This window comes from Coregonus clupeaformis, unplaced genomic scaffold (assembly GCF_020615455.1).
Source record: "Coregonus clupeaformis isolate EN_2021a unplaced genomic scaffold, ASM2061545v1 scaf0322, whole genome shotgun sequence".
NCBI classification, from domain to species: domain Eukaryota; kingdom Metazoa; phylum Chordata; class Actinopteri; order Salmoniformes; family Salmonidae; genus Coregonus; species Coregonus clupeaformis.
The window spans coordinates 310,296-336,074 of NW_025533777.1; the positions used below are offsets into that span (position 1 = coordinate 310,296).

At 42.9% G+C, this 25,779-nt stretch overlaps 1 protein-coding gene across 9 annotated transcripts; it reads right to left on the reverse strand.

Moving 5' to 3' along the window:
* Positions 1 to 510: 510 nt before the first annotated feature.
* LOC121570059 (tropomyosin alpha-3 chain) lies at positions 511 to 25,314 on the reverse strand. Of its 9 annotated transcripts, none has more exons than XM_041881514.2 (10): positions 25,041 to 25,314; positions 23,641 to 23,766; positions 14,642 to 14,775; positions 13,986 to 14,103; positions 13,741 to 13,811; positions 12,894 to 12,969; positions 9,696 to 9,758; positions 9,497 to 9,566; positions 9,254 to 9,332; positions 511 to 2,010 (listed from the first exon to the last, which is right to left on the reverse strand). In XM_041881514.2, exons 1-10 carry the CDS (start codon positions 25,152 to 25,154, stop codon positions 1,827 to 1,829), a joined length of 1,035 nt encoding a protein of 344 aa, XP_041737448.1. In that variant the 5' UTR covers positions 25,155 to 25,314; the 3' UTR covers positions 511 to 1,826. The 9 variants fall into 9 exon arrangements, with proteins under 9 accessions (XP_041737448.1, XP_041737447.1, XP_041737450.1 ...); XM_041881513.2 differs by lacking the exon at positions 12,894 to 12,969 and adding an exon at positions 12,078 to 12,153 and having other exon boundaries at positions 25,041 to 25,313; XM_041881516.2 differs by lacking the exons at positions 12,894 to 12,969; positions 23,641 to 23,766; positions 25,041 to 25,314 and adding exons at positions 12,078 to 12,153; positions 18,802 to 19,118; positions 19,312 to 19,574.
* Positions 25,315 to 25,779: the final 465 nt, after the last annotated feature.

Consider the following 25,779-nt stretch of genomic DNA (forward strand, 5'->3'; position numbering starts at 1 on the left):
GATGTCCTCACAACACAGGAGGCAAATTTCACCAAGACCCAATGTGCAGATGTTGACTTAATCTGTACTTGTGTAAGTGTCATGTCAGTCTTATATTGTGCCATGTGTCATTTCGTTTTTAGAGTCTTAGATTGTAACATAGTTATTAACTGGGTTACTAGCAAGTAGAGTTTTAGTTCTAAATGGCTAGAAGATTAACTGGAAACCAGGAAAGTGCACATACGTTGACCCATGGTCAAATTAGCAAAATACTGCATTACACACCCATTCAACAGAATGAAACGTACTAGACACAGACATGATCAATGATCTAATAGCAGGGTAAATGTTAGTTCATAAAACATTTTAAAGTAGACTTGAGGGAATCAATGTTCACATTTTAAACAAGCAGCTCCATAGCACTCCTCTCAATAAAAAAATTACGAGTTTGGAGTTTACCTCAAGAGCAGCACCTATATTTAAGTGTTGTGTGACAAACTGAACAACATTTAAAAAAATTATTTTGTAATGTCAATACGAATCATGGTCCTTTATTTTTTAAAATTGTGTCCATTTTTGTGTCATGATTATTACAATGAAAACATTACTGGTAACACAATGTTTACACCCTTAGCGTCGAGTGAAAAGTTCCAGTTAAACTTGATGCAATACTTTACTTTTTATTTCTTTATTAATTTTATAAGGTTTGCAGTTCACTTCATTTGCAGAAAAAAATAGTTTAATAATCTATATTGATAAGAGGTTTAATACCCTTGTGTCCCTTCTCCCTATCCCTCCTCATTGGCCCCTATGCTTCCATTTTGGCAGTGGAATGCGTAGTGACTGGCTGATCACTCCCCTCCCCTACATCTTATCGGGAAAATTAACAATTAGCTTAGAGGACTAAGGCTGCAATTGGCTAGAATATCTGCGTCCAATTCTGTCTGAAGCTATACGACACATATCCCTTCAATGAACTAAGACTCATTCACAATTCAATTTCCTGATCTTTAAGTGGGAAGATAACTGCAAAACAAACCGTTCAGTTTACAGTAACTTGTGATAATGGCCCTTTTTGGAAAATGGCTCCATATAAAACAAAATACAAATGCCATGCAACTAAACAAAACACTTCTCCCTTATAAGAAATAAACATGTCACCCCCAGCCCATACTTGTAAATGAACACAAAATACTTGACAAAAGGTAGCACAGTTGTGGACCCTCTGGGCATTGGCACAGTAGAAAAGCAGTGCTTGTGTAGGGATATTCCAGCAGAGGGTGAGTGGTTTGAGTCGATATGTTGGTAGGGCAAGTGGTTCAGATGGGGGATAACAGGAGAGAGTTAATGATCAAAATGGTGGTCCCATTCCAAAGGGAGTCATAAGTTGTAAGAGTTGTTACCCTCGCCACCTTCCTATGTGTCCCAGTGGACACCAAATATCCCCGTAACAAGGGTTGTTATCAGAACAGGAGAGAAAAGACTCAAAGTATTTAAACGCTTACAGCTAAACAGCTAGCAGCCAAAGATAATAGGAGTCGCCTCAAAACACGTAAATCACACGCCTAAGCTGGAATGTGTCAAATTAGAAACCTGTGATTAACACTTAAGACGTGGGTGCTTCAGTAAATGTTGCCGTTTTGAGACTAAAAGATTGCTATGAAGAGAGGCTACAAAAAAAGGGGATGCTCATCAGGAGAGCATCCGCAGATACTGGGGTGGAATGTGGGAGAGGCGGTCAGCCATTTTGGTCTACTGGGGAAACACGTTTGGCTAGGTGTGGACTGAAGAAAGTGCTACCTTCACCAAAAACAATGAACAGCCCCCCCACCCCCCTTGCTAAACAGTCAGCCAGCACAGACAGAGAGACAGGACCAGAGGTGAGGGGGTGGAGCGATAAGAGGTGGTGGTGAAGAGGAGGAGGCCAGGCCGCAGCTCCAGTAGCCACTCAGAAGCTGTTGAGGTCCTCCAGGGTCTTGTCCAGGGTGGCGTGGATGTTGACATTCTCCTCCTTGGCGTTGGCTAGCGCATCTGTAAATCACACACAAAGAGAATGAATGAATGTAAGATAAGGATCCTCCTGGTGGTGAGATGAGGACGTAAGAGGCAAGACATTGAGATGTTAAAGTGGTGTTTGAGTTTTGTCAAGATGTCTACTACACTATAGTGGAGCAATGGCGCAACATCAAGGGCTAAACCATCTCAATCCACATGACAAAACCTCCTGATAGCATAAAATCAGTACATGACTACTTTGAAAACAATATACCTTGTAGCCCTCATTTACTCTCTATTTCTGTAACTCAGAAACTGCATTTCTGCAACTCCACAAGCCACAACATGGTATAGCAACTGGTCAGATATTGAAGTTGGAGATCCCCCATAATACCATGGGTCAACAGATATCAGAAAGTGCTTCCTTGTAATTTTAGCAGTACCTCAAAAGGGGAACTTACACCAAACCATAACATTTGAATACAACTTCTCTATAGAGTGACAGAACCAAATATGTAAGACTTAATCTGTAGAACAAAACCCGGGGTGACTATTAAGGTGAATTCTATGACAGATCCTCATAACTCACAAGGTCTCCATAGAGTAAAGAGAGCCATGTTGTATGCTATACATTGTGGAGGTTTGGTATCACTAGAGAATAATTCCCTATTTAACTACAGTATAAATCACCTTGAAACTAACACAGCCCGAGCTACTGTATTGCCTTATTTATCTCTGACAGAGCGAGAACATGGCAGGCATTTGTAGCATGACGTGATCTACTCATACTAACATTAAAACATTTAATAAAAATAAGTCTGACCTGTCAGCTACACTTTTCTAGCAGCTACATTTACAATTTAGGCCTTTAGCAGACATCCTTATCCAGAGCAACTAAAAAGCACCCTAAGGAAAAGCAAAGCTAAAAATATGTTTAAATATGTCCACAGTTTCAGCCCCCCCTCAGGTTCTCTGGCAGGTTATTCCAGAGGCTGTGGGCATAATAACTAAAAGCTGTCTCTCCATGCCTCTTGGTCCTAGGCTTTGGGATAGTTAAAAAAAGGCCAGTGCCAGAGGACCTGAGGGACCTACTGGGTACATAACTTAAAAGCATGTCTGACATGTATTGGGGTGCACAATCGTGGATTGACTTAAAAACCAATAGAAGATTCTTAAAATGTATTCTAAAAAACACAGGCAGCCAGTGCAAAGACCTTAAAACCGGTGTAATGTGTGCTCTCCGTCTGGTCTTGGTCAGTACCCGTGCTGCAGCATTCTGTATGTTTTGCAGTTAAATCAATGGCTTTCAATGGCTTTCTTGCTCATACAGTAGTCAAGCCTGTCAACTTAAGGTAGCTAAGTACGACAACCACAAAGCAGCGATCAGCAAAATCAGTGCTAGTCAGAAAAGACAAGTCCATGTGCTAGTGTAAGAAAGTACAACAGTAGTGGGTTTTTTCTTTTTCTCACTATGAACATGTTTTGTTTTGTCCTGCCTGCATGGGACAGCAAGTGTTACATTTGTATGACTATTTAATTAACAGCATATTGGTTGATATGCTAGTATAGCTATCATCTCTAAGTTTCTCAACATTAAGCTTTATTTGGTATTCATCACAACTTTAGATCGGTAATTTACTAGCCAACGTTGCCAAAACTTATTTTATTAAACTGGTAAGAGACCCTCCATGAAATCTTAGCTGGCTTGAACAAGAAAAATATTTGTAAAAGCATGCTAGAAATGTATTCACTCAGCCAGCTTCTGCTTAAATTTTTGTAGCCAACCTAATTATATTTCTAACTATCAGTAGCACACAGTCATGGTGCATTAGATGGAAACAATGACTGTATATATTAAATGGACAAAGCCATCAATCACGTGACACCATTCATTCCTATGTGAAGACTCAAAAGTACATCTAATGAAGTCAGTTAAGATGGCGTCTCATTGAGACATAACATGCGCAGTTAGAGCTACTCCAGGAAGTGACGTTGCAGGCTAGCTCAGTGCTGCCCCCCCTCATTGAGTAACTCAAGTTGAAGGCCACCCGGGGTAGTGCAGGCTGCCATTAGCAACTAAAATGTTCTGTGCGCAATTTTAAAATAACACATCTGGTGTATTAGAAGCAATTATTGGTACCATTATTTATTATTTACGCGAAGATTTCCATTTACTATAAATGGGGGATCCTGTTTTCTGCTAACAATCCCTGGAGTACCGCGGTCATCTTTTAACTTCTGTTGCTTAAATGAGAGGGGGCAGTAGTTATCCCCTGGATGGAAACATAAATCATTTGCTAATGATTTACTTAAATTGCCTACAAGAATGTAGCCTAATATACATTTTATAATAAACGTTTACAGACACACATACACTGCATTCGGAAAGCATTCAGACCTGAACTTTTCCACTTTGTGATGTTACAACCTTATTCTAAAATGGATTAAATTGTTTCCCCCCCCTCAATCTATACCCAATACCCCATAATGACAAAGCAAAAACAGGTTTTTAGAAATGTTTGCAAATGTATTTTAAATAAAAACTGAAATATCACGTTTACATAAGTATTCAGACCCTTTACTCAGTACTTTGTTGAAGCACCTTTGGCAGTGATTAGTCTCGAGTCTTCTTGGGTATGATGCTACAAGCTTGGCACACCTGTATTTAGGGAGTCTCCCATTTGTCTCTGCAGATCTTCAAGCTCTGTCAGGTTGGATGGGGAGCATTGCTGCACAGCTATTTTCAGGTCTCTCCAGAGTCCAGGCTCTGGCTGGGCCACTCAAGGACATTCAGAGACTTGTCCCGAAGCCGCGACTGCGTTGTCTTGGCTGTTGTGCTTAGGGTCGTTGTCCTGTTGGAAGGTTAGCCTTTGCCCCAGTCTGAGATCCTGAGCGCTCTGGAGCAGGTTTTCATCAAGGATCGCTCTGCTCCGTTCATCTTTCCCCTCGATCCTGACTAGTCTCCCAGTCCCTGCCGCTGAAAAACATCCCCACAGCATGATGCTGCCACCAACATGCTTCACCGTAGGGATGGTGCCAGGTTTCCTCCAGACGTGACTCTTGGCATTCAGGCCAAAGAGAGAATCTTGTTTCTCATGGTCTGAGAGTCCTTTAGGTGCCTTTTAGCAAACTCCAAGCGGGCTGTCATGTGCCTTTTAGTAAGGAGTGGCTTCCATCTGGCCACTCTACCATAAAGGCCTAATTGGTGGAGTGCTGCAGAGATGGGTTGTCCTTCTGGAAGGTTCTCCCATCTCCACAGAAGAACTCTGGATCTCTGTCAGAGTGACTATCGGCTTCTTGGTCCCCTCCCTGACCAAGGCCCTTCTCCCCCGATTGCTCAGTTTGGCCGGGCGGCCAGCTCTAGGAAGAATCTTGGTGGTTCCAAACTTCTTCCATTTAAGAATGATGGAGGCCACTGTTCTTGGGGACCTTCAATGCTGCCCAAATGCTTTGTTATCCATCGCCAGATCTGTGCCTCGACACAATCCTGTCTCGGCGCTCTACGGACAATTCCTTCGACCTCATCGCTTGGTTTTTGCTCTGACATGCACTGTCAACGGTTGGACCTTATATAGACAGGTGTGTGCCTTTCCAAATCATGTCCAATCAATTTAAATTTACTACAGGTGGACTCCAATCAAGCATCTCAAGGATAATCAATGGAAACAGGATGCACCTGAGCTCAATTTCGAGTCTCATAGCAAAGGGTCTGAATACTTATGTAAATAAGGTATCAGTTTTTTTTTTTATACATTAGCAAACATTTCTAAAAACCTGTTTTCACTTTGTCATTATGGGGTACTGTGTGTAGAGTGATGAGAAAAAAATATTTAAATCAATTTTAGGATAAGGCTGTAACGTAACAAAATATGGAAAAAGTCAAGGGTGAATGCACTGTATATCTGCTGAATTGTAGGTAACCTGCCTTTTCAGCAAAATTTGATACACAACTTTATTTTACAGTTGTGGGTCTTGTGATTTCTTTATGGAATGGCTGAATGAGAAGTGGATGATATCGATATACCAAGACTTTATGACAATGTTAGACTAAGCATTAAAACTGTCAATCTGCGATTTCTACATATATTGTTTGGGACTGATATAGGCTAAACCCATTGATTCTTGAAGAATATAACTTATGAATGCCTCCTGAGCATAGTAGAACTGGCCTACCCCATCAGAACCCAAAATATAAGCTTGTTTTACTGCATTGTTTGCAAACAATGTCATTGTAAACAAACAATGTATAGCCTCAAAACATGGTTAAAACTATGGTTTTTATATCATGGACGGCCACTCCTTGCGTCCATAGCTCAGTCTTATGATTTTGATGGTGGTTGCATTTCTCCAGCCTCATCCCTTTACCAAAACAGTGGTGGGGTGACTAATTGTTTGAACTGCAGATGTTAAGAATATAACTTTTAAAACAATTAATTAATTGGTCTTCATTTCAAAACATGTTGCAAAATTCTCAGCAGTACCTTTATACAAAATGGCACCATTGAATATTGTGATCGTGATTTTATGCTATAATATAAGTATGCTATGGTAATATTATCCCTGTTCCACCCCTAATGCATTTATGGAAAGATAGCAAACATAAGGTAGTAATAAAGGGTTGTCTATTTAGTTATGGATGTGTAATGAATTCTGTAGATTTATGTAAATTACCAAGTTCATATTTTGCATTTTGATAGTCATTGCTCAGTCGACTCATTTTGTGCAACCACAGGCATGTCATTTTGATGTAATTGAATAGTAATAATTCATTTTAGGCATCTTGTCAAACTACTTACTGTAGCATTAGCTGTACAATGACAATGCTGTGTGTACTGATACTAACTGTGTTTTGAATACCTACACTGACTGAGCGAGTCATTATTACAGGCTTTTCCACTTCAGTAACAAGGATGAGTGAGAGTGAATTTACCTACACTTTCAAAAATCATAAACGTGCAGAAATGTTCCTGATGTTAGGTCACATCAAAAATACAATATTTGCACAATTTCAATAATTAGTGCACTGACCAGGTTAACGTGCTACCAGCATCTGTTTTTGTAATCTTCTTTAGGTTATTTTACATTTGCAAAAATGCTATATTTGCACATTTGTATACTTAGTTCTGACAATTTAATAATACTTCACCTGCAAATCTGTTTTGAGCTTTCCTCTTTTGGGTCACTTTATAAGACGTGACTCAGAAGGGTGAAAGGTGAAAGTGTGAGAGAAGGGTAAGGGTCTGTTCCACACATGTAATCTAGGATTACACAAACCTGGTCTGCAAGACTGGATCTTCTTTGAGTGATCACCAGGACATATTTAAAACAATTATTTGTGTCTTAAGGTGTTATGCCTTTGGTGCAAATTCAACAAATGCAGCAAAATCTAGCCTAACATTCATTCATACCGGTTTTAAGTGCTTATTGTGCCCACATTAATGCTTGTGATAACATTTTCTTGATCAGAATACATCCGCTTTCACCCTTAATTTCCGTGAGGGAGGGGTGCATCAGACCATACTGACCCACCTTTGGTGACGCAGGTGATGCAAATCCATGCCAAAATGCCTAGTGGAGTGAAACCAATGAAACCCAGACAGTGTGGACAGCCAAAAACCAGTGAACTCAGACAGTGAACTCAGAGAGCACAGACAGCCAAGGCATTCTTTTCCCCCCTCTCTTCATTAGGTACAGAGAGACAGTCACAAATACAGAGTGTGTGAACATGGGTTTGTCAGAGGGCGAGCAGTGCAGTACAGATAGGAAAGGAGCCCAGACAGATGGACAAAAAAAAAGGAAGACAGTAACCCAGAAACTCAGCCAGCGTGCTGGCCGCAACTGTGCCAATGACAAAGGGAGATGGAGAGAGAGAGAGTGAGAGAGATAGGAAGAGACAGGCACTGGTGACTACGAGGAGGGTATGGTTCTTTCTCTCTAGAAAGGAAAGGGGGAAAGAGGAGGAGGAAGAGGGAGAGAGTGCGCAACCGTTGTGGCAGTTCAGGCAGACCGAATTCAGAGTGTATTGGGTTTTCCAGAAATCTAACGAGTCCAATTTATCTGAAATACAGAGATGGAGCAATGGCAATTTAACACTTCAAATAACACACCATGGTTATTGTTATCATGGGGTGTAAAACGCACAGCAAACCTGCAATCCATGCAACTCCAAAACACACCATGCAAGACCGGAGTTAAAGGGCAACTCTACCATTTTTCAACCTCGTTTTCATTATCTCCAGCACAATACTACCAGTGTCAACATATGTAAAAACGGCACATTTAAGTTTTGTTAAAAATGTTAAAGTTCTACCCGATGATATCATCAAAACTTTAAACATTTCAAAAACAGTGATTTTTCAGACAATGAGATTCACGGTGACGTGGAGAGCAAGCAAATACCCTCCCTTGGGCTAGAAACTCATTGCAGGTTTTGAAAATTGCTTTTATTTATCCTACCCTGTGATGTCAGAAGCATAATTTTTCTAGGACCTTTTTAACCACAAATCATAGAAACGTGCTGTTTTCACATATGTAGACACTGGTTTGGTGCTGGAGATGATGAATGATGTTAAAAAATGGCGGAATTGGCCTTTAAGTGTATTACAGTAGAACACTAGGAAATTCAAACTTGTAATTGAATTAGACTGATACAAAATCGCCCAACTAACCAAGCAGATAACATACACACGCACTGCAACTCAATAGCTTCAAATGGAATCCCTGAGCTAGACTAGAGTCAAACGCATTGATTTCCATAAAAATATGGTAACTTTGTGTAAGTAGGCCCATGTGATAGTGTGTGAGCCATATCTACATATCAAAGTATCAGTGTTTGTGCCTTGTGTTGTACTGTTGCCAAGGTGACAGCTCACATCCTAACTTTGCAGAAGTGAGTGAAAAGATAAAAAGGGAAAGCTCAAGGTCTCTGGATCTGTTCTTCTACCACTGCAGATTTACTTGTAGCTACCGTATGCTTGTATCCATCTACAATGTGCCTATCCCTAGAGTGAGAATACGTATGTTTACATGGGTGTAGATGCATGAAAGTATGTGTACATGGTAGGCTATGCCTCAATACATTGTTTAGTGTGATACATGTTCCAGCACAAACATCCAAAGGCTACCAGAGCCCATTCCACTACAATAGTTCCCTAGCAACTCAACTTGTTCCATCCTCTTATGACAGTCTGCATACTGTTACTGAATCATACTGTTATTAACACGCAATAGCACACTCCAGTTCAACCCACACCACACAGGCATCTAAATGAGTATTTACATGGAGGTCATGTCATTGAGGGCATGGTCCAACTCCTCACTAATGGCTTTGTACTTCAATTTCTGTGCATAGAGCTCATCTGTGGGTGCACAGAGGGGAGAGGAGAAAGGGATGAGGAGAGATGTACATCAAGGAGGATGGAGAGAAAGAAAGCCAGAGCGAGGGCACAGGAGGGAGAGTACAGTTTATAAAACCTTATAACAGTCCTGTGAATTGCAACAATGTGGAGAGTGAGAGTCCTACCTTCCAGGTCATCAATGGTCTTTTCCAGTTTGGCCACTGATCTCTCAGCAAACTCAGCACGGGTTTCAGCCTATGGGAAAGTATCACAAGTTTATTAACCCCCCCACCACAGCAATACAGGCACATACCACAGCAATGCTGTGTGTATGGACAGTCAACCATTCAGAGCTTCGTGATAAGTGTTTCCGGGGAATCTCACCTCTTTGAGTTTGTCAGTCAGGATCTTGATCTCCTCCTCATACTTGTCCTCTTTCTGGGAGTACTGTAGGGGACAAAGGGGGAGGAAGGAAGAAAAGCCAATCAGAGAACCACACGTTTGGGACACTAGAGAGTCCTCAGGCCTATTCAGGACAGCGCATCATCATCACAGAGCATTCACAGAACAGCCATGATTATTCTGTCATGTAGTAGAAAGAATCAGCTCTGCACATTAGTGGAGACAGAGCGACAAGAAAATGACAAAACAACGCTTAAGACAATAACTCAAATCTGTTTTCAGCCATCAGAGGTAGCTGGCAGGCTTATTAAGGCCTTACAACAGCACTTCATTTAACTGCATAACCCTAACATCTTTCCAACTCTAGCAGACATGTGCTATGCAACAACAAAAAAAGAAAAATAAGAGGGTGGCGGGGGACGGGACATCTGCGACTGTAATGAGGAACAGATACTGACCTGCAAAGAAACCCCCTGGGGGGGGGGGGGCTACAATTAGGAGAAACTGATTCTTATTATTCCTCATCCCTTTTGAGTACTCAGTCTGGTCATAAGCTTTTGAATGTGGCTGCTGTACTATTTGTGTTTGTGTCGAAACAGGTTGCCAGTGGCAACTCCAACCACTACCACCACAGACAGAAGGGGTAACCCAGACACGGCACGGGGCTATACGTTTAGAATGTTCTCACCACGAAATATGGTAGTGAGAGGAAGTCAAGTCTCGGGTAGTGAGAGATGATGGAACTAGGTAAAGCTGGGCCGACATTTCTGTTCCCAAAACTAGAATCTGTTATGGACACAGTGCACTAAGTTTTAGACCTGACGCTTCGCAAAAAATTGCGTTGTTTAGAAGGAGTGCAAGGTCGAATTGAGTTTGTGCACACGCGCACTTCAGAGGAGGCGTTCCCTAATGGGAATATATGCTACAACGCACCAATAGGATCTCGCTAGCTCATGCTTAGCCCACTTCCTTGTTGTTCTGCCCACTATGCTTAATTTGCTCCCACTGTAAACGACACAGATTAACTATCTTGGGTTAGTTATAAATATCTTTGCTACCACCTTTGTGCGGACTGAGCAGCAACAGTGCAGTAGGAAAGCATGGGCTGTGACGCTTTTGAGAGAATGAGGGAGTGAGGTGTGTCGACTGATCGCGTGACTCAACATGCCTGAGGAGTTTGAGATGGACCGTTTTTCTATTTGTGCAGCTTTCAATGTAGCTAGAGTTTGGGTGGGAGAAGAAGAAGAATGAAAACAAAACAAACAGGCTTCTCTCGTCGGATGACATCATTGGCAGACACTCGTCTGGCAATGGGAGTTTGCTGAAAAGGCCTCTTTCTCTGAGCTACAGAGCACTGGTGTTGTGCAGTAGTGTCATCACCCTGAAGGGGGGGTTTAGGGGAGATGTTGGTTTGCATTCTTGCAGCTGCAAAGTCAGGGTGTGGCCTGTTATCCAGAAGAGCTTAAGGATTACATCACAGCAGACAACCACCATGCAGACTCCCCGTATAGCTCTAGCTAGCCTCCCTCCCTGCCCAGAAACACCTTAGTTAGAACCAGTCCTGGGCCCCTTCAGATGGGGGAGAGGAGAGGATGTTCATGGTTGAGGAGAGAGTCCCTGGTGAGCTTGTTTTCATGCCTGCTCGTATGTACTTCCTCGTTCCACCTTTTAAATGGCAACAGGAGAAAACATGTGTATCTGGAACATGGGGATGGAATTTACTCAGGGTTGGCAAGCTTTCTAGAGCTGTTAAGAGTAATTCTCTCTCTACGTTCCAGACAATCTAACGTCTGACTTCGTTGCTGCCTGGGATTTTGTGTGGCTGGCAGTTTGATTGGTCGGTTCTTTGTGGTTTCATCCAAATAGAGCTCAGCTTATGTTGCACATGCATGTGGTTACTGGGGCATGTCTGAAACGCAACTGACTTGCTGAGGCTGTGGGCGGGACGCAATGCCAGACACCGTTACAAGGCAAACAGGTCTGCATCTACTTGATAAATGAAGTTGTTGGTGATGACACGTGGCATTATAGACTACAGTCAAGCATTTTGTAACATATACCAGTACACATGCTTATTAAAACATTACAGATTAAAAAATACTAAGTTAAGTTTATCCCTTATAGCAAACCAAACATTTGAAATTCAGGTTATGCACTGATTCACAACATCCAGGGTTATGGTCATCATATTGTAGTTAAAGACATTCACCAGCAACACTCATTTTCCATTCCCCTCATTTCAGTTCAATAAGGCTTTGGAGGGTTTTAGGTGGTCAATGGACCTGTAGTTGTCTCCAGGACTGGCCTGGGTGCAGTTACGTTCAGTTCCAAAAGCATGCAGGGTTTCCCCTCCCTCCTTCCTACCTTCTCAGCTTGGGCTTCCAGGGACTTTAAGTTATTGCTGACATTTTTCAGCTCCTCCTCCAACTCGGCGCATTTGCTGCAGTATTTTTTAGTTTTTTTTGCGGTTCATTTGGGGTTGGGTTTTTTAGTAGGGTGTGGGAATAGGGGATGAGGAAAAGGGTGGATAGAAGAGGGAGGGAGGTGAGGGAAATGAGAACAAAGGTCAATAAGGTGGGGGGAAAGGAAAAGACATGTGACAATGAACAGGGGAATTAGAGGGTGGGGGGGTAGAGAAAACAGACAGAGAGATTTACAAAGAGAAACACAAGGAGAGAAAGGTATGAACTTTAACCTCGGAGGAATGGGACCGAGACCATTCTGCTACAAACTAAATAATATCCCAACAATACAAAGCATAGACTTATCATACTGATAAACCAAGGGAAAATGTTTGTGGTCAAATACTCTTAGTAAACTTGGAATATGGAGCGCCTGTAGGTCTCGATAAAGCCGGGTAAATTCATGCGGATGGTATGCAGAGCGTTTGAGAGAGAAGGAAAAGGGAAAAGGAGCACACATGAGAAGGGGAAAGGATCGCGGAAGCAGCAGCTATAGAGCGGTCAGTCATGCAGCCAGATGAATGCGGGAATTTATGTTAATGAGGGCAGGAGGACCTAAAATCCCTGTGTGCATTCCTGGTCCTCACAAACCTGGTTCAGAGGGTCGTATTTATGGACATCTGTTATGAAGACCCTAGTCAGACCTTTTGAGGGTCCCCATAAGGCACAATTTCTGTGTCCTGTAGTTGGTAAGAACAGGGAGAAAGGGGGGTGGTACCTTGTCCTCAGAGGCCTGCAGGCTCTTCAGTGATTGGTCGAAACCCCTCAGCTGCTCCTCCAACCTCCGGGCGTTGCTGTTAGTGAGTAGGAGGGGGGGGGTCACATGACACGGAAGCACATGCAGAAAGAGAGCAAAAGAAAGAGAAGGACAGAGAGAGAATGGACAGAGAAAGACATAAGATGGAGGGAAAGAGAAAATGGTAACCGACAAAGGGACATGTCGGTATGGTAAACCCAGGACACATGCACACACAACAGGCACATACGTATGGGGAGAGGGGGAGGACAGATTGGATATTATCATGGTACTGTTATGGCATTCCCACTTTTATGCTAATGATACCTTGCTAGTTTAGTGCTAGCAGACATTTGAATACTTATTTCCTATTACAGCGATACTACAGGTAATTACAAAAGTAACAGTATCGTTCTGTTGCATACTAAATGCAGCAGATAAACATGTCATTATAAACACCTCCAGTTTACTGTTTAGTAAAACAAATCTTCAAAACATGTAAAAGTAAAGTGACATAAAAGTGGGTGTGCAGTTACTACTGCTGTGATGAGAGCTGTGAGGAGAGCTGTAATGTGAGCGAACGCGTCATGCAGTCAGGCAAAGCCCGGGCAGCCCGACGTGTTGGGGCCAGTTTAGTAACGCCATGCAAAAGGTGTGGCTGAAACCCATTGTGGCTTTAAACTTACTTCTGCAGTGTAAGAGTGAGTGAACTAATGAGTGTTTATGTGTTCTGCTACAAGCTTAAGCAGATGTAGTGTATGACTGCAGGGGAGCGGCACAGTGAGATTGATTGTGTGTGCACTGTGACGTATGTGAAAAAGCGACTCACCCCTCGGCCAGCTCCGCCCTCTCCTCTGTACGCTCCAGATCACCCTCAATGATCACCAGCTTACGAGCCACCTGTAGGGGTAGAGAGAGAGGAGGAAGAGAGCAAAGTATAGATAAGAGCAGGAGGAAGCAAGAGAATGATAGAACAAAATAAGTGGTGATGTGCGATACAAGACTTCTTCAGAGGCCACATCAGAGCCTTGTTCTAGATGTGTGACGTGTGTTGGGGGGGTCTGATGAGCTCACCTCCTCATACTTGCGGTCGGCCTCCTCAGCGATGTGCTTGGCCTCCTTCAGCTGAATCTCCTGCATCTCCATCTTCTCCTCATCCTTGGAGGCCCTGTTCTCAATCACCTTCATACCCCTGAGAGAAAGGGAGGTAGAGAGAGGAAGACAGATTGGCATGAGAGAGCCAAACGTCTTTTGACCTCAATTACCATACTACAGTGTATTGCAGCCTTAGCTTTCTGCACGGGAAATACTGTAGGAGAAACACAGGTGAGCATATATCTGTATAGTTTGGTGGCAAACTACCTCTACAGCTCTCCTCTTCTACTGATGTGATCCCTATGGTGTCAGGACCCTATAATGCAGGCCAGATCGGAGGAGGGGCACTGATACAAAGAGGTCAGGGGGCAGTGTGTGAGAGAGTGAGAAAGTGTCCTAGCCTATATACAAACCCAGCAAACCTGTTCATTTACCCACAGGGTACTCCCTCAAATAGGCTACTTCCAGCTCACACCCACCAATGACCTTGTCCCACATCCTCTCTGCTTTAAAACCCTGACAGGAAGTCAAAAGCCTCCCGCTTAGAGAAACAGGAAGTGGCATCAGAGGAAGTGAGGCGACCCAGTGAGGATTGAGAACACCGCCCCACCTCCACCCCTTCAAATCACACACACCTCTCGCTCTCATCTGCAGCTTTCTCTGCCTCCTCCAGTTTCTGCAGAGCGGTGGCCAGTCTCTCCTGGGCCCTGTCCAACTCCTCCTCAACCAGCTGGATACGCCTGTTCAGAGAGGCCACCTCAGCCTCAGCCTGGATGGGAAGAGAGAGGGACAGAGAGAAGAGAGGTTATTGAGAAGTAATGTACGCCATAAGCTCACAAATGCCCTTTGAGACACACAACGATACAAGCCCATCTTTAGAGAGGCCTCTTCCAACACAGACAGCACATCATGACATACCGATACCTTTAAAATCACGAAATAAGGATATTTCACACCAACTCAACCTTCGATATAGAGAAGGATTACAGAGTGATGTAGCCTACAATCACATAACACACTGGTAGAGTGCGCCTCAGCGGAGTGTGAGTTACTATGGCATAACAACCAGCAGTTATACTCAGACACACACAGGCCTGTTTAAGGACACACCTCTCCCTCAGCCTGTATGTATGTGTGGGTGAGAGAGAGAGAGAGAGCGCAGCACTCTCCAATGAACTGGAACATGTGAGTGTGTGCTTGCAGAGTCTTTGTAATGGACACCAACCCGTCACATTTGATCACCATAAGATTTTGATACATTTAATGCACACAGCGAATCTCTCCCCGATTGATGTGCTGGTGTATGGGTTAGACATGCCAGTGGCCTCTATGGCCATAAATGGCACTAATTGGGCACACCAGCCTAGATGACTGTGCTGCCTACCCTGGGTGGGTCGGGTATGGAAAAGCATGGGCGAGAGAGAGAGAGAGAGAATGCACAGAGACGGATGAGGGGAAGGTTAAAGCACTTGGAGTGAATAAATGTTTTAGTGCCTTGTAAAGAGTAGCCTGACTCTGTTCTCACTCTCCATGCCTTGGAGCAGAGGAATAATGCGTGTCAGAGAAAGAGCAGTGAGAGATGGATAGAAGGCTTACTAAGCCTTAGATAGCCACAACCAGATGGATAGATCAGAAGGAGGCTAACACTGACACAGCTCAGTATATAATGCGAAGTACATTGAGGATTAGGACTTCACACTTTTGGACTGTCTATTACTGGTCATACCTCAGTCGCTAAATTGTATGCATGTACCATCTAGTAAATCTGGATGAGACCAATCATAAATGGGTAAAGAGTTTGTCCAACTATAGAGTTGGGCGCCATGATGCTGCTGCCACTGTTTTCAAAATGCCCAGGAGACACTAGCATGACAGCCATAGAATCATGTCAAAGAGTATCAAAAGCTTTTAGGTTGAAACCACAAACTCTTATCTATGGCTTTGGGTAAGACCATCTGTCAGATGAAAACGATGTAAATCTAACACTAGAATATTGAGACAGACCACCAAACTAAAAACAGAGGGGGTGCATAAGCAATGAAAGCACAGCACCTTTCAGATGTAGATGTTTACGGCAACACTTGATTAACTACCCCTACTATACACACACAACAACCAAAGGCAACCTGCTGTGGCTGTATGAAAGAACGACTTCGGAGCACAGACAAACCTGGTTGCCATGGCACTGGCATGCAAGTGTTTGACAGCCTGCACGAGGCCAGCGCCATAGAGATATGCAAATCAGCACCCACTCAACAGCCCTGGCCCCTGCGGATCCCTCACACCCTTGAAACATCACTGTAACCAATGAAAAGAGTGCTATTAGTTACCTACTTCCTGTTTGACCAAGCACATTCTGGAGGTGGTATTTTGCAGCTATGGTGGTGGATGTATGAATTAATTTACTATTCTAGATTATTGGAAGTGAGGAGCATGTGTATGCATCTTCAAATTCCTCTATGGTGGAGAATGCTGTAGCAGAGACATTTCAGCTCTAGACTTAAGAATGAGGTTTCTCTAGTTAGCTTGGTGGTGTTTAGTGTTTGTACACCTTATGACCAAGATGCAACATGATCTGAGTCTTCAGAGGAGCTTATGTAGAAGAGTAGTAGCATTTCTGAATACTGTAGACTTCCAGAAGGCCGAATCAGACAGGTGGAATGATACAACATAACTCCTCCAGACTAGGCCTGATGATTTATTCTGTGGGAAAGGGCCAAACATTCATTGTCAGGTTGTCTTCCTCTTAGGTCACTTTTTTAAATGTATACCCACTAAGCAGGTAGCTTAGTGGGTAAGAGCGTTGTGCCAGTAACCGAAAGGTCGCTGGTTCTAATCCCTGAGTCGACTAGGTAAAAATCTGTTGATGTGCCCTTAAGCAAGGCACTTAACCCTAATTGCTCATGTAAGTCGCTCTGGATAAGAGCATCTGCTAAATGACTAAAATGTAAATATATAAGCACGACTCATAACCAACATTATTTTGTCATCCATTGTAATTTCTTCTGACGGCAGCGGCAAAAAGGCCCCACCACAATCAGTTGGCAACCACACTTCCTGTGCACCATAGTAGAATGACTCTGCAGGAGCCTCACACCCTGTCTCACACGCATCCAGCGCGGGCCTCTGTGCTAGAGTATAACTGTTGTCCAAGAGACGCTCTCATTTAAAAATGACTGTCCACGGTGTAGGCCATTTATTTCAGTCAAAAGCTCTGGAATAGCTGTATATATCCAGTCAGTTACTGTATTGCATTTGTTTTGCTCCAAGTAACAGTAGCACTTGTGTACCTCCCTGAAAAAGACACTGAGCGCATATCAGTGACAACATGCATGTCTTGTAGGAGTTTTATCATGGGATGAAAGGAGAAAACCATACAGAAACATATGCTTTGTATCATCTGTGTGTGACCAGGTTAATCTAGAATTTAACAAGAGAATTACAACTGGGGACTGGGCCAAAGTAGTTCGCCATAAAACCGCAATAAAGAGTGCAATAAGTGTTGCACTTTGTGGCAACGCAGGCGCTTACATCACTAGCTACTAGTTAACTTAGAGAGGATGAGGAATTTGGCAAGTTGTTGAGGGCCAAGCCTAGGGGCAAACATTTGAAATTCCAGTGAATAGGGAAATGCAGGGACAACTCACAAACTATTCAAAGCATTTGACCGACTTTCAATCATGCAAAACATATTGGAACTAGCATTGCACAAATAAAACATATCCAATCAATGAAAGACGCAAAGACCTTCGGGTACAATTATTCTTAAGATAATTGGAAATGCAGGATGCCCATAGAGACGGATAGAGGACACATCTTTGTATCTGTGCCATTATAGCATCTGCGACAGCATGGGTTGGTTGCTTAGCAACAAAAGTGCACAACTATGGGGCAAAACAGACTGGGTTGGCTTAGATTGTAAGCTATATTTGGTCGCCAATGTTTTTTGAAAACATAAATAAAATGTACAAAATGAGAATTTGTCTCAAATACATTGTTACAGTTGTAGGTTAGCTAGCTAATTTGAGCCATATTAGCATTGACATGAAAGCAGTAAAAACACCTCAAAACAAGACATGGTATCAAGAACATGATGAAACTAGCCACTTACGACTCCCCACATGGCAGTTTGTCATTCTTGTTAGCAATTTGGCCATCCAGAATAACAACATGCTGACTTCTGCCCCAAGGAAGCGCACACATCGTTTGTCATGTTGTCAGCTAACCCATCTATTGAAACCATATCAGTTTTAAAAGTAGTGTAAAGCCAATATTGGTGGCACCTGTAGTGCTGGAGTCCTGAACCAAATCTTGTCTCAGTCATTTATTGAGGCCACTAGATGGCTGTTATAGCTTAAAGCCATTTACAAACCATTGTACCCAATTTGAATACAATGTGCTGATCATTGGCTGATTGCTCCCAACCCATAGGAATCCCCACCCAGTTGACTACTTTAAAATGACACACAATGGCAATGTCCATGCTAAAACGAGTTATAGCCATGATGAACCTTCTATCTCTCTCTATGAGGACGCCCAACTCCAGCTAGCTGGCTATCTGATTTAGCAGGAATTTGTCACATCTTTCACCTCCAATATGAGGCTATTGGACCCAGCGAGCTGAAGAAACCGACAAAAATAGGTGCTAATGGTAGGGGGTCCAGTTCAAACAGTACTAGAAAGTTGCCATAACATCACAAATCAATGCATCTAGCTACGACCTGTAACTAGCATCTGGATAATTCAAGGCCTAACGTTCGCGTTGGCAGATGCCGGAAGGTTATTTCAACATTACCTGTTCCCTTGACCGCTTCTCCTCTTCAACCTGTCTTTGCAAGATTTCGGCTCTTTCCTCGGCTTCATCCGCCTGTTGCTGCAAAACTTTAATTTTTCGCTTCACTGCCTCGATGCTGTTAGCCATTATCTTTAGTTAATTTAGTTTGCTAGCTAACTTAGCTAACTTGCAAAGATTGAAAACGTGTTTTTGATACTAGCTCGTGCAGGATGCTAATGTTAGTCGTTCTAGTTTGATTGGTTGCAAGCTGGCAAACGTCGTTCCCGATGCGATGTTTTCCCGAACAGACACAGCAACGCCCCGTCAACGAGTCCAAACTGGAAATCAGAACAGAGCTTCGTTTCTTTCAATCTAACGTTACTCAACACTGTAAGAAGTCAGTCTAAATTAATTCTTAACGGCAGACAAATGTAATGTGCATAAAAACATTCAACTCCAAGTAGTTAGATTGATAACTATGCCGAATGAATCAATTAGACTAGCTTAAAAACTGTAAACCAAAGTTTTCACCTCGATGTGTCAATGGACAGACAGCGTCGTTAGCTAGCTAGCGGCTAAAGTACATGCTATAGGTTCGAATGGCAGTTCCAACAACACGAATACAAGTAGAATTTTCCTTTTAAGCAAAATGTATGGGCGATGGTTCCAGTTGTCTATTGAAGACGAATAAGCAAATTGCAGCGAATTTGGAGGCAAGCTGTGCAAAGAAGACGGTTGTTCGGTCTCTCTCTCTTTCCCTCCACTGCTCAGTTGCCTTGTTCTCTTCTCTTCCTTATTTCAACAGACAGCACGCTTCCGGTCTACTCCGCCCTGTCAAAGGGGAACTGACGCATTATATATTCCCGCCACCTGAATAATTTTGACTTTTTCCAAATGATAACGCAATAAAGTTCCCCACCGCAAAGACAATGAAACAGTAAACAAATCAATTGTCATATTTAGAGCTAGCTAGTAGCTCAACCTGGTCTCAAAACATTTCGTATTATTATGTACGTAAATCCGAGATTTAGTTAGCTAAAGCAGAAGCGGCACAGGTCCTAATCCAGGCACTTGTCATCTCCCGTCTGGATTACTGCAACTCGCTGTTGGCTGGCCTCCCTGCCTGTGCCATTAAACCCCTACAACTCATCCAGAATGCCGCAGCCCGTCTGGTGTTCAACCTTCCCAAGTTCTCTCACGTCACCCCCCTCCTCCGCACACTCCACTGGCTTCCAGTTGAAGCTCGCATCCGTTACAAGACCATGGTGCTTGCCTATGGAGCAGTGAGGGGAACGGCACCTCCGTACCTTCGGGCTCTGATCAGTCCCTACACCCAAACGAGGGCATTGCGTTCATCCACCTCTGGCCTGCTGGCTCCCCTTCCTCTGCGGAAGCATAGTTCCCGCTCAGCCCAGTCAAAACTGTTCGCTGCTCTGGCACCCCAATGGTGGAACAAGCTCCCTCACGACGCCAGGACAGCGGAGTCACTCACCACCTTCCGGAGACATTTGAAACCCCACCTCTTTAAGGAATACCTGGGATAGGATAAAGTAATCCTTCTACCCCCCACCCCCCCCCCCCCCCCCCCCCCCCCAAAAAAAAAGTGTAAAGTGGTTATCCCACTGGCTATAGGGTGAATGCACCAATTTGTAAGTCGCTCTGGATAAGAGCGTCTGCTAAATGACGTAAATGTGCCCTTGAGCAAGGCACTTAACCCTAATTGCTCCTGTAAGTCGCTCTGGATAAGAGCGTCTGCTAAATGACTAAAATGTAAATGTAGTATGAAACGTTACGTTTCGTATGGTATGTATTAATTTATGGATGTCCATCACCCATTTCGCATGATATGTTACGAATTACAATTTGTATTACATGTTACAAATTAGAAAAATGTAAAATATGTTACGAATTTGCAAAACATTCAATATGTTTCGAATTTGCAAAAAGTACAATATGTTACGAATTTGCTAAACGTATTATATGTTACAAATTCTAGATAGGTGGCTAACGTTAGGTAGCTGGCTAACATTAGCTAGGCTACGGGTTAGGGTTATGTTTAGGAGTTAGGTTAAAGGGTTAAGGTTAGGGTTAGGGGAAGAATTAGCTAAAAGGGTTAAGGTTAGGGGAAGGGTTAGCTAAAAAGGGGTAGGGTTAGGGGAAGGGTTAGCTAACATGCTAAGTAGTAGAAAAGTAGCTCAAAAGTAGTAAATAGTTGAAAAGTTGCTAATTAACTCAAATTATAAATTTGTCCGGGATGAGATTTGAACTCGCAACCACCCCGACCAACCACCTTACTTTCGTTTTTTCTTTAAGTAACCATCTGTCTTATGTAACCATACCAAATGTAACATATCATATTCATTTGAATGTCTTTGATTTACTATTACTATGTTACGTCTAGTCTATGAGACCAGGCTGCAACACACACACTGGGCACAGACATCAATTCAACATCTGTCTATTCCACGTTGGTAGAACGTAATTTCATTGAAATGACATGGAAACAACGTTGATTCAACCAGTGTGCCCAGTGGGTAGTAATAAGGTTAAGCTGAAGCAATATCTTTATTTTTCATGTATTACTTGTGTCACTATAGGTCTAGGTCCTGTCTGCAGTGCATTGTCATGGAACTCTTGGCTAGCTGCCTTCAGCTCACAGGGCCATCTGTCCAAGCTGCATATGCCAGCTGGCCAGGTCATTATCTGGACTGGAGAGCAGTGAGTGGTTTTATTTAGCATAAAGAAGATGCATACTGCCGTGTAATGCTTTGGCTAATTGTGAAATGTGTTGGCTTGAGACCCTTGCTTTTAGCCCATGCTCAGTTGACACATCTTGCGGAATAAAAATGTTGTACGTGATGGTTTTAGTGTATGTAAATATTAATTCCCTGGTATTCAATAGATGTGCGATGGCTTAAGTTGCGTATTACTGCTCTTTTCCCCAATGTATCCAGAAATGTGCACCATGGTCCATGGGGGCTGTCCATGGACAAGCGTTATTGTCAAATTGTATGTGGACTTGAGAATGGCTTGTCTTACCACTAGATGTCCCTGTGTTAACACATACTAGCCAGTCTGGCTGAACCACTACCTGGGCTTGAGGAGATGATGAATATGACGATATCTCCTCTCGCCCAGGATCCTTTAATTCAAAGTCCAATTAACAAGCTCTGCAAACGTTATAATATCAAAATACGTTCGGTACTCATTCGGTACACACCAAAATATGAATTTTTGGAGAGCAACTATCGTCATTACTGCCGTTACGCACGGTATGTGCTTCCAAAAAATGTATAAATAAAATGTATTTATTGTTTTTTACCAAGTTCGCATGCGCCAAATCCATCTTCAGCACCTGCAATAAAATCATAAATTGCTGCTACGCACAGGTCGGCTGACCCAATAGCGCTACAGTATCCCAAAATATAATTGATTTAATTTTTATTTAGACCTTTTTTGGAAGTACATACCGTGTGTAACGGCAGTAATGATGATAGTTGCTCTGCAAAACTCCATATTTTGGTGAGTACCGAACATATTTTGACATTATAACGTTTGCAGAGCTGGTTAATGGGACTTTGAATTGAAGGATCCTAGGCGTCAGAAGAGATCTTGTCATATTCATAATCTCATCAAGCCCAGGTACTGGTTCCGTTTTTTGGGGAGAGGGGGCATATGAATCACGAGTGGCGTTACATTTTATTTTAAACGTAAGTTATGATTTAAATTAATTAAATAATCAAATGATAATTGGATACTGGATGAGTTATTTTGGTCTGCCTTTGTAACTCTAACCGAACAGTGCAATGTCAAAAATAAGACTGCAGTTGATGTCTTGCCTGTTTCTTAAGTCTCTTGTAATTTAATTAAGGATCAGGAAACACTAGCAACTCCATTAGAAGAGAAAGTAATTTGTGCCACCCACACGTCTCCCAATACAATGTTCCAGGAAATATTATCTCAACAAAGAGCAAGCCAATCGTTTGAAACGCGTCCCAAATCCTCAGTAATGGAGCAGTGGACACCCCACGACTCCACAGTCGATTACACCAGTCTGGGTATATTAATCGTCCCCACTACACTCTCCCTAGTCACCGGGAACACAATGATGACAGGAGGAATAACAGCAGTGACATGGCGACACTATTAGCACTAATCCCCCATTGGCTGCCGGGGGGGCTAGTAGCCAGCTGGCTATGCAGAGTGACACCCTGTCTAAATCAATGGCTCTGACCCTTGAGACTAACTAAAGACTGAAGGGATATTCTGTCTTGGCAACTGAGACCACAAGTCATGACACCATGCTATTAGAGTGTCTGCCACCTCTGAGATGCCACACGAGCCAAGGCATAGATGTTGTTATCTTTATCCTCACTGAGGATTCTGGTTCCTCTCAAGGACTCTTACTGCTTTTCTTCTTCAGGGCCTATCTACCACATGGTATGGACCAGCAGGGGGGTTTGACAGCATTGTGTTTATGACAGTGTCTGTGTAGACATGGGCTTTGCAACCCCCCCCTTTCCTCCACCCCTACCATTCTGACCTCTCCTGTTTTAAACCCCATGGTATTTTGGCATGGGAGAGAGAGCCTTCTCAGGGCTTTGCCATAACAAGGCAAACTATTAGTGCGGCATGTGGATGTGCTATATCAGGGAAGTACTTCCCTGACAAAACCATTTAATCATTGTCATGGGACAGATAGGAATAGAGGGATCAAAAGAAGGTAGAGAAAGGGTATGGGCCTGAGGCTGAGCTGTGTGTGTGGAAACTAATATGATGGGAAAAGAGGCCTTGTTTGTATGTGTGGGTGTGAGAGAGCAGTTTGTGTGGTGTGCTGTTTGGTGTGCCGACGGAACTTACATCTGCAGCTTTCTTGTCTGCAACCTCCAGCTTCTCCTGGGCATCCTTCAAGGCCTCAGAGTATTTGTCCAGCTCATCCTCAGTCCCCTTCAGCTTCTTCTGCATCTGGATCAACGCATCGTCATGCTGACAGAGGAAAAGAACAACAGACAGGGAGGAGTGGGAAAGAGAGAGACAAACAGGCAGAAAGAGAGGAGATGGAGAGACAGTGAGGAGAGGACAATAGAGCGAGGGAGAGACAGTATGAGAGGATGGTTGAAGGGAAGAAACTCAGAGTAAGACAAGCCAGGACATGTGAAGACCAGGCTACAGAGTGGAAAGAACCACACATACAGCAGCAAGACGTGAGAAGGAGAGGTCAACATCACAAGGTTTCCGAAAACATATTTCCATAGGACAAAACTGTTCATTGAAGTCATTGGGAGATTAGAGCACACAATCATGTTAGGTATCACATATTTCAAGGTACGGTTCATTGCTTAGTGAACAAGACTATTTTGGAATGTTATATATAATGATTGGTCGCCTTTGATGAGGAATTGATCCCAAACATCCACAAGTATGAGTAGCCGAATGAATGTGTTGAGGGTTTACAGTGTCAAAGCCTTGTGGGTATTAATATCCCAAGGCTCTCAGCCTTCGTCCCTGGCCTGCTGTGTAAAACTATTGTCTGTCCTTGTCGTTGTTCACAACCCTACTGTTGGATTCCAACTTGGGGACAGGAGGACAGCTGTCACTGTCAAGAAGAATGCCCACACGCACAGTCTTATTATAGTTTTATGGAGCTATATAATGGATATAATGTCTCTCTTTGTCTTTTCCTGTGACTGTCTGTCAATTAAGTTTAGGACTTTATAAAGGCTCCTGGCTGTCAAACTTGGATTTGTCATTTGGATATTATTTTCTACGTTTCGGTAGAAATACCAAGATAATTTGTTTGCATTCTTCAAACAACTCCGCCTTGAACTTCCTAAATATTGTTATCATTGAGTTAAAAAAAATACATACACATAGTTAATAAATATGGTATATGCCATAATATATATTAGCTTGAAGAATAGTTATTATAATGTGTGTTATTTATTGTTAATAACACTTAGTGTATACATAGGTTGCTTGCCTTCTCTAAGTAAAAATTTGCTTTTAAATATTCATATTAAATTCAGCGTTAACAGACCCATTTTGAATTTGAGCTCTATTGTAAGGCCTCAAGATTAACCTTCAGTTGACCTCCCCTAACCAAGGTATGGTTAGCATCTTAGCAATTGTTGGCCTACTTGTGTTAGCATGGTATTCGGCGTGCAAAGTTAATCAACTGTGTGTGAATTAGCATCACCTAATTACTTCCTAACTAGAATTCTACTGAGAATAATAGCCTAAGCTAGGCTAGGTGTCCCCACCTGCTTGCTCTTATCCTCAGCTGCATTTTTGTCAATCTCGGACTGGTCAGCCGCTTCCAGAGCAGTCTCCTTATCCATCTTCAGCATCAGCATCTTCTTCTTGATGGCCTCCATATTGCCGGTGTTTGGTTAGGCTCACGAGGCGAATAAATAAACGTGGATCACTTTCTGGAGAAGGGCTCAAGGAGGATGAGTTGAAGCCCAGAAAGAGATAGGGAGAGAGATGGACGGATAGAGAAAGGGGTGAAAAGAGAGAGGCCAAACTCAGACTATCATAGGGTGGGTGGTTTTATATTTGGTGGAAAGGTTGGCCACTCCCACATCCTATGCCGCTCCTCTAACCTATTTTAAGGCTCCTCCACTGACCAAGGCCTCTAAACTCATTATTCAACTCTGTGTGTCCGTCAAAATCTATCTCAAACACACACACACACTTTCTCTCTGACACACACTCGCACAATGTGTGCCCACTCTAACTATCTCTCTTACACAAACACACACACACAAACACACACACTGGTATTGCTTCTATGGACATGAAACGTCCCCTCTTAAAGTCCACCCCCAAAAATGAACTACTACTAATAAATGTCTCCCAGTTTAGAAACCAGTCATTGTAAGTTGTAAATCAGTTGGAGGAATGGAGATAAAAGACATGTGGAGGAAGGTGAGACCAAAAAATGGACAATAATGAAATGGCAGAAGTAGAAGAACAGTCCCTGATATAGAATGTACATGG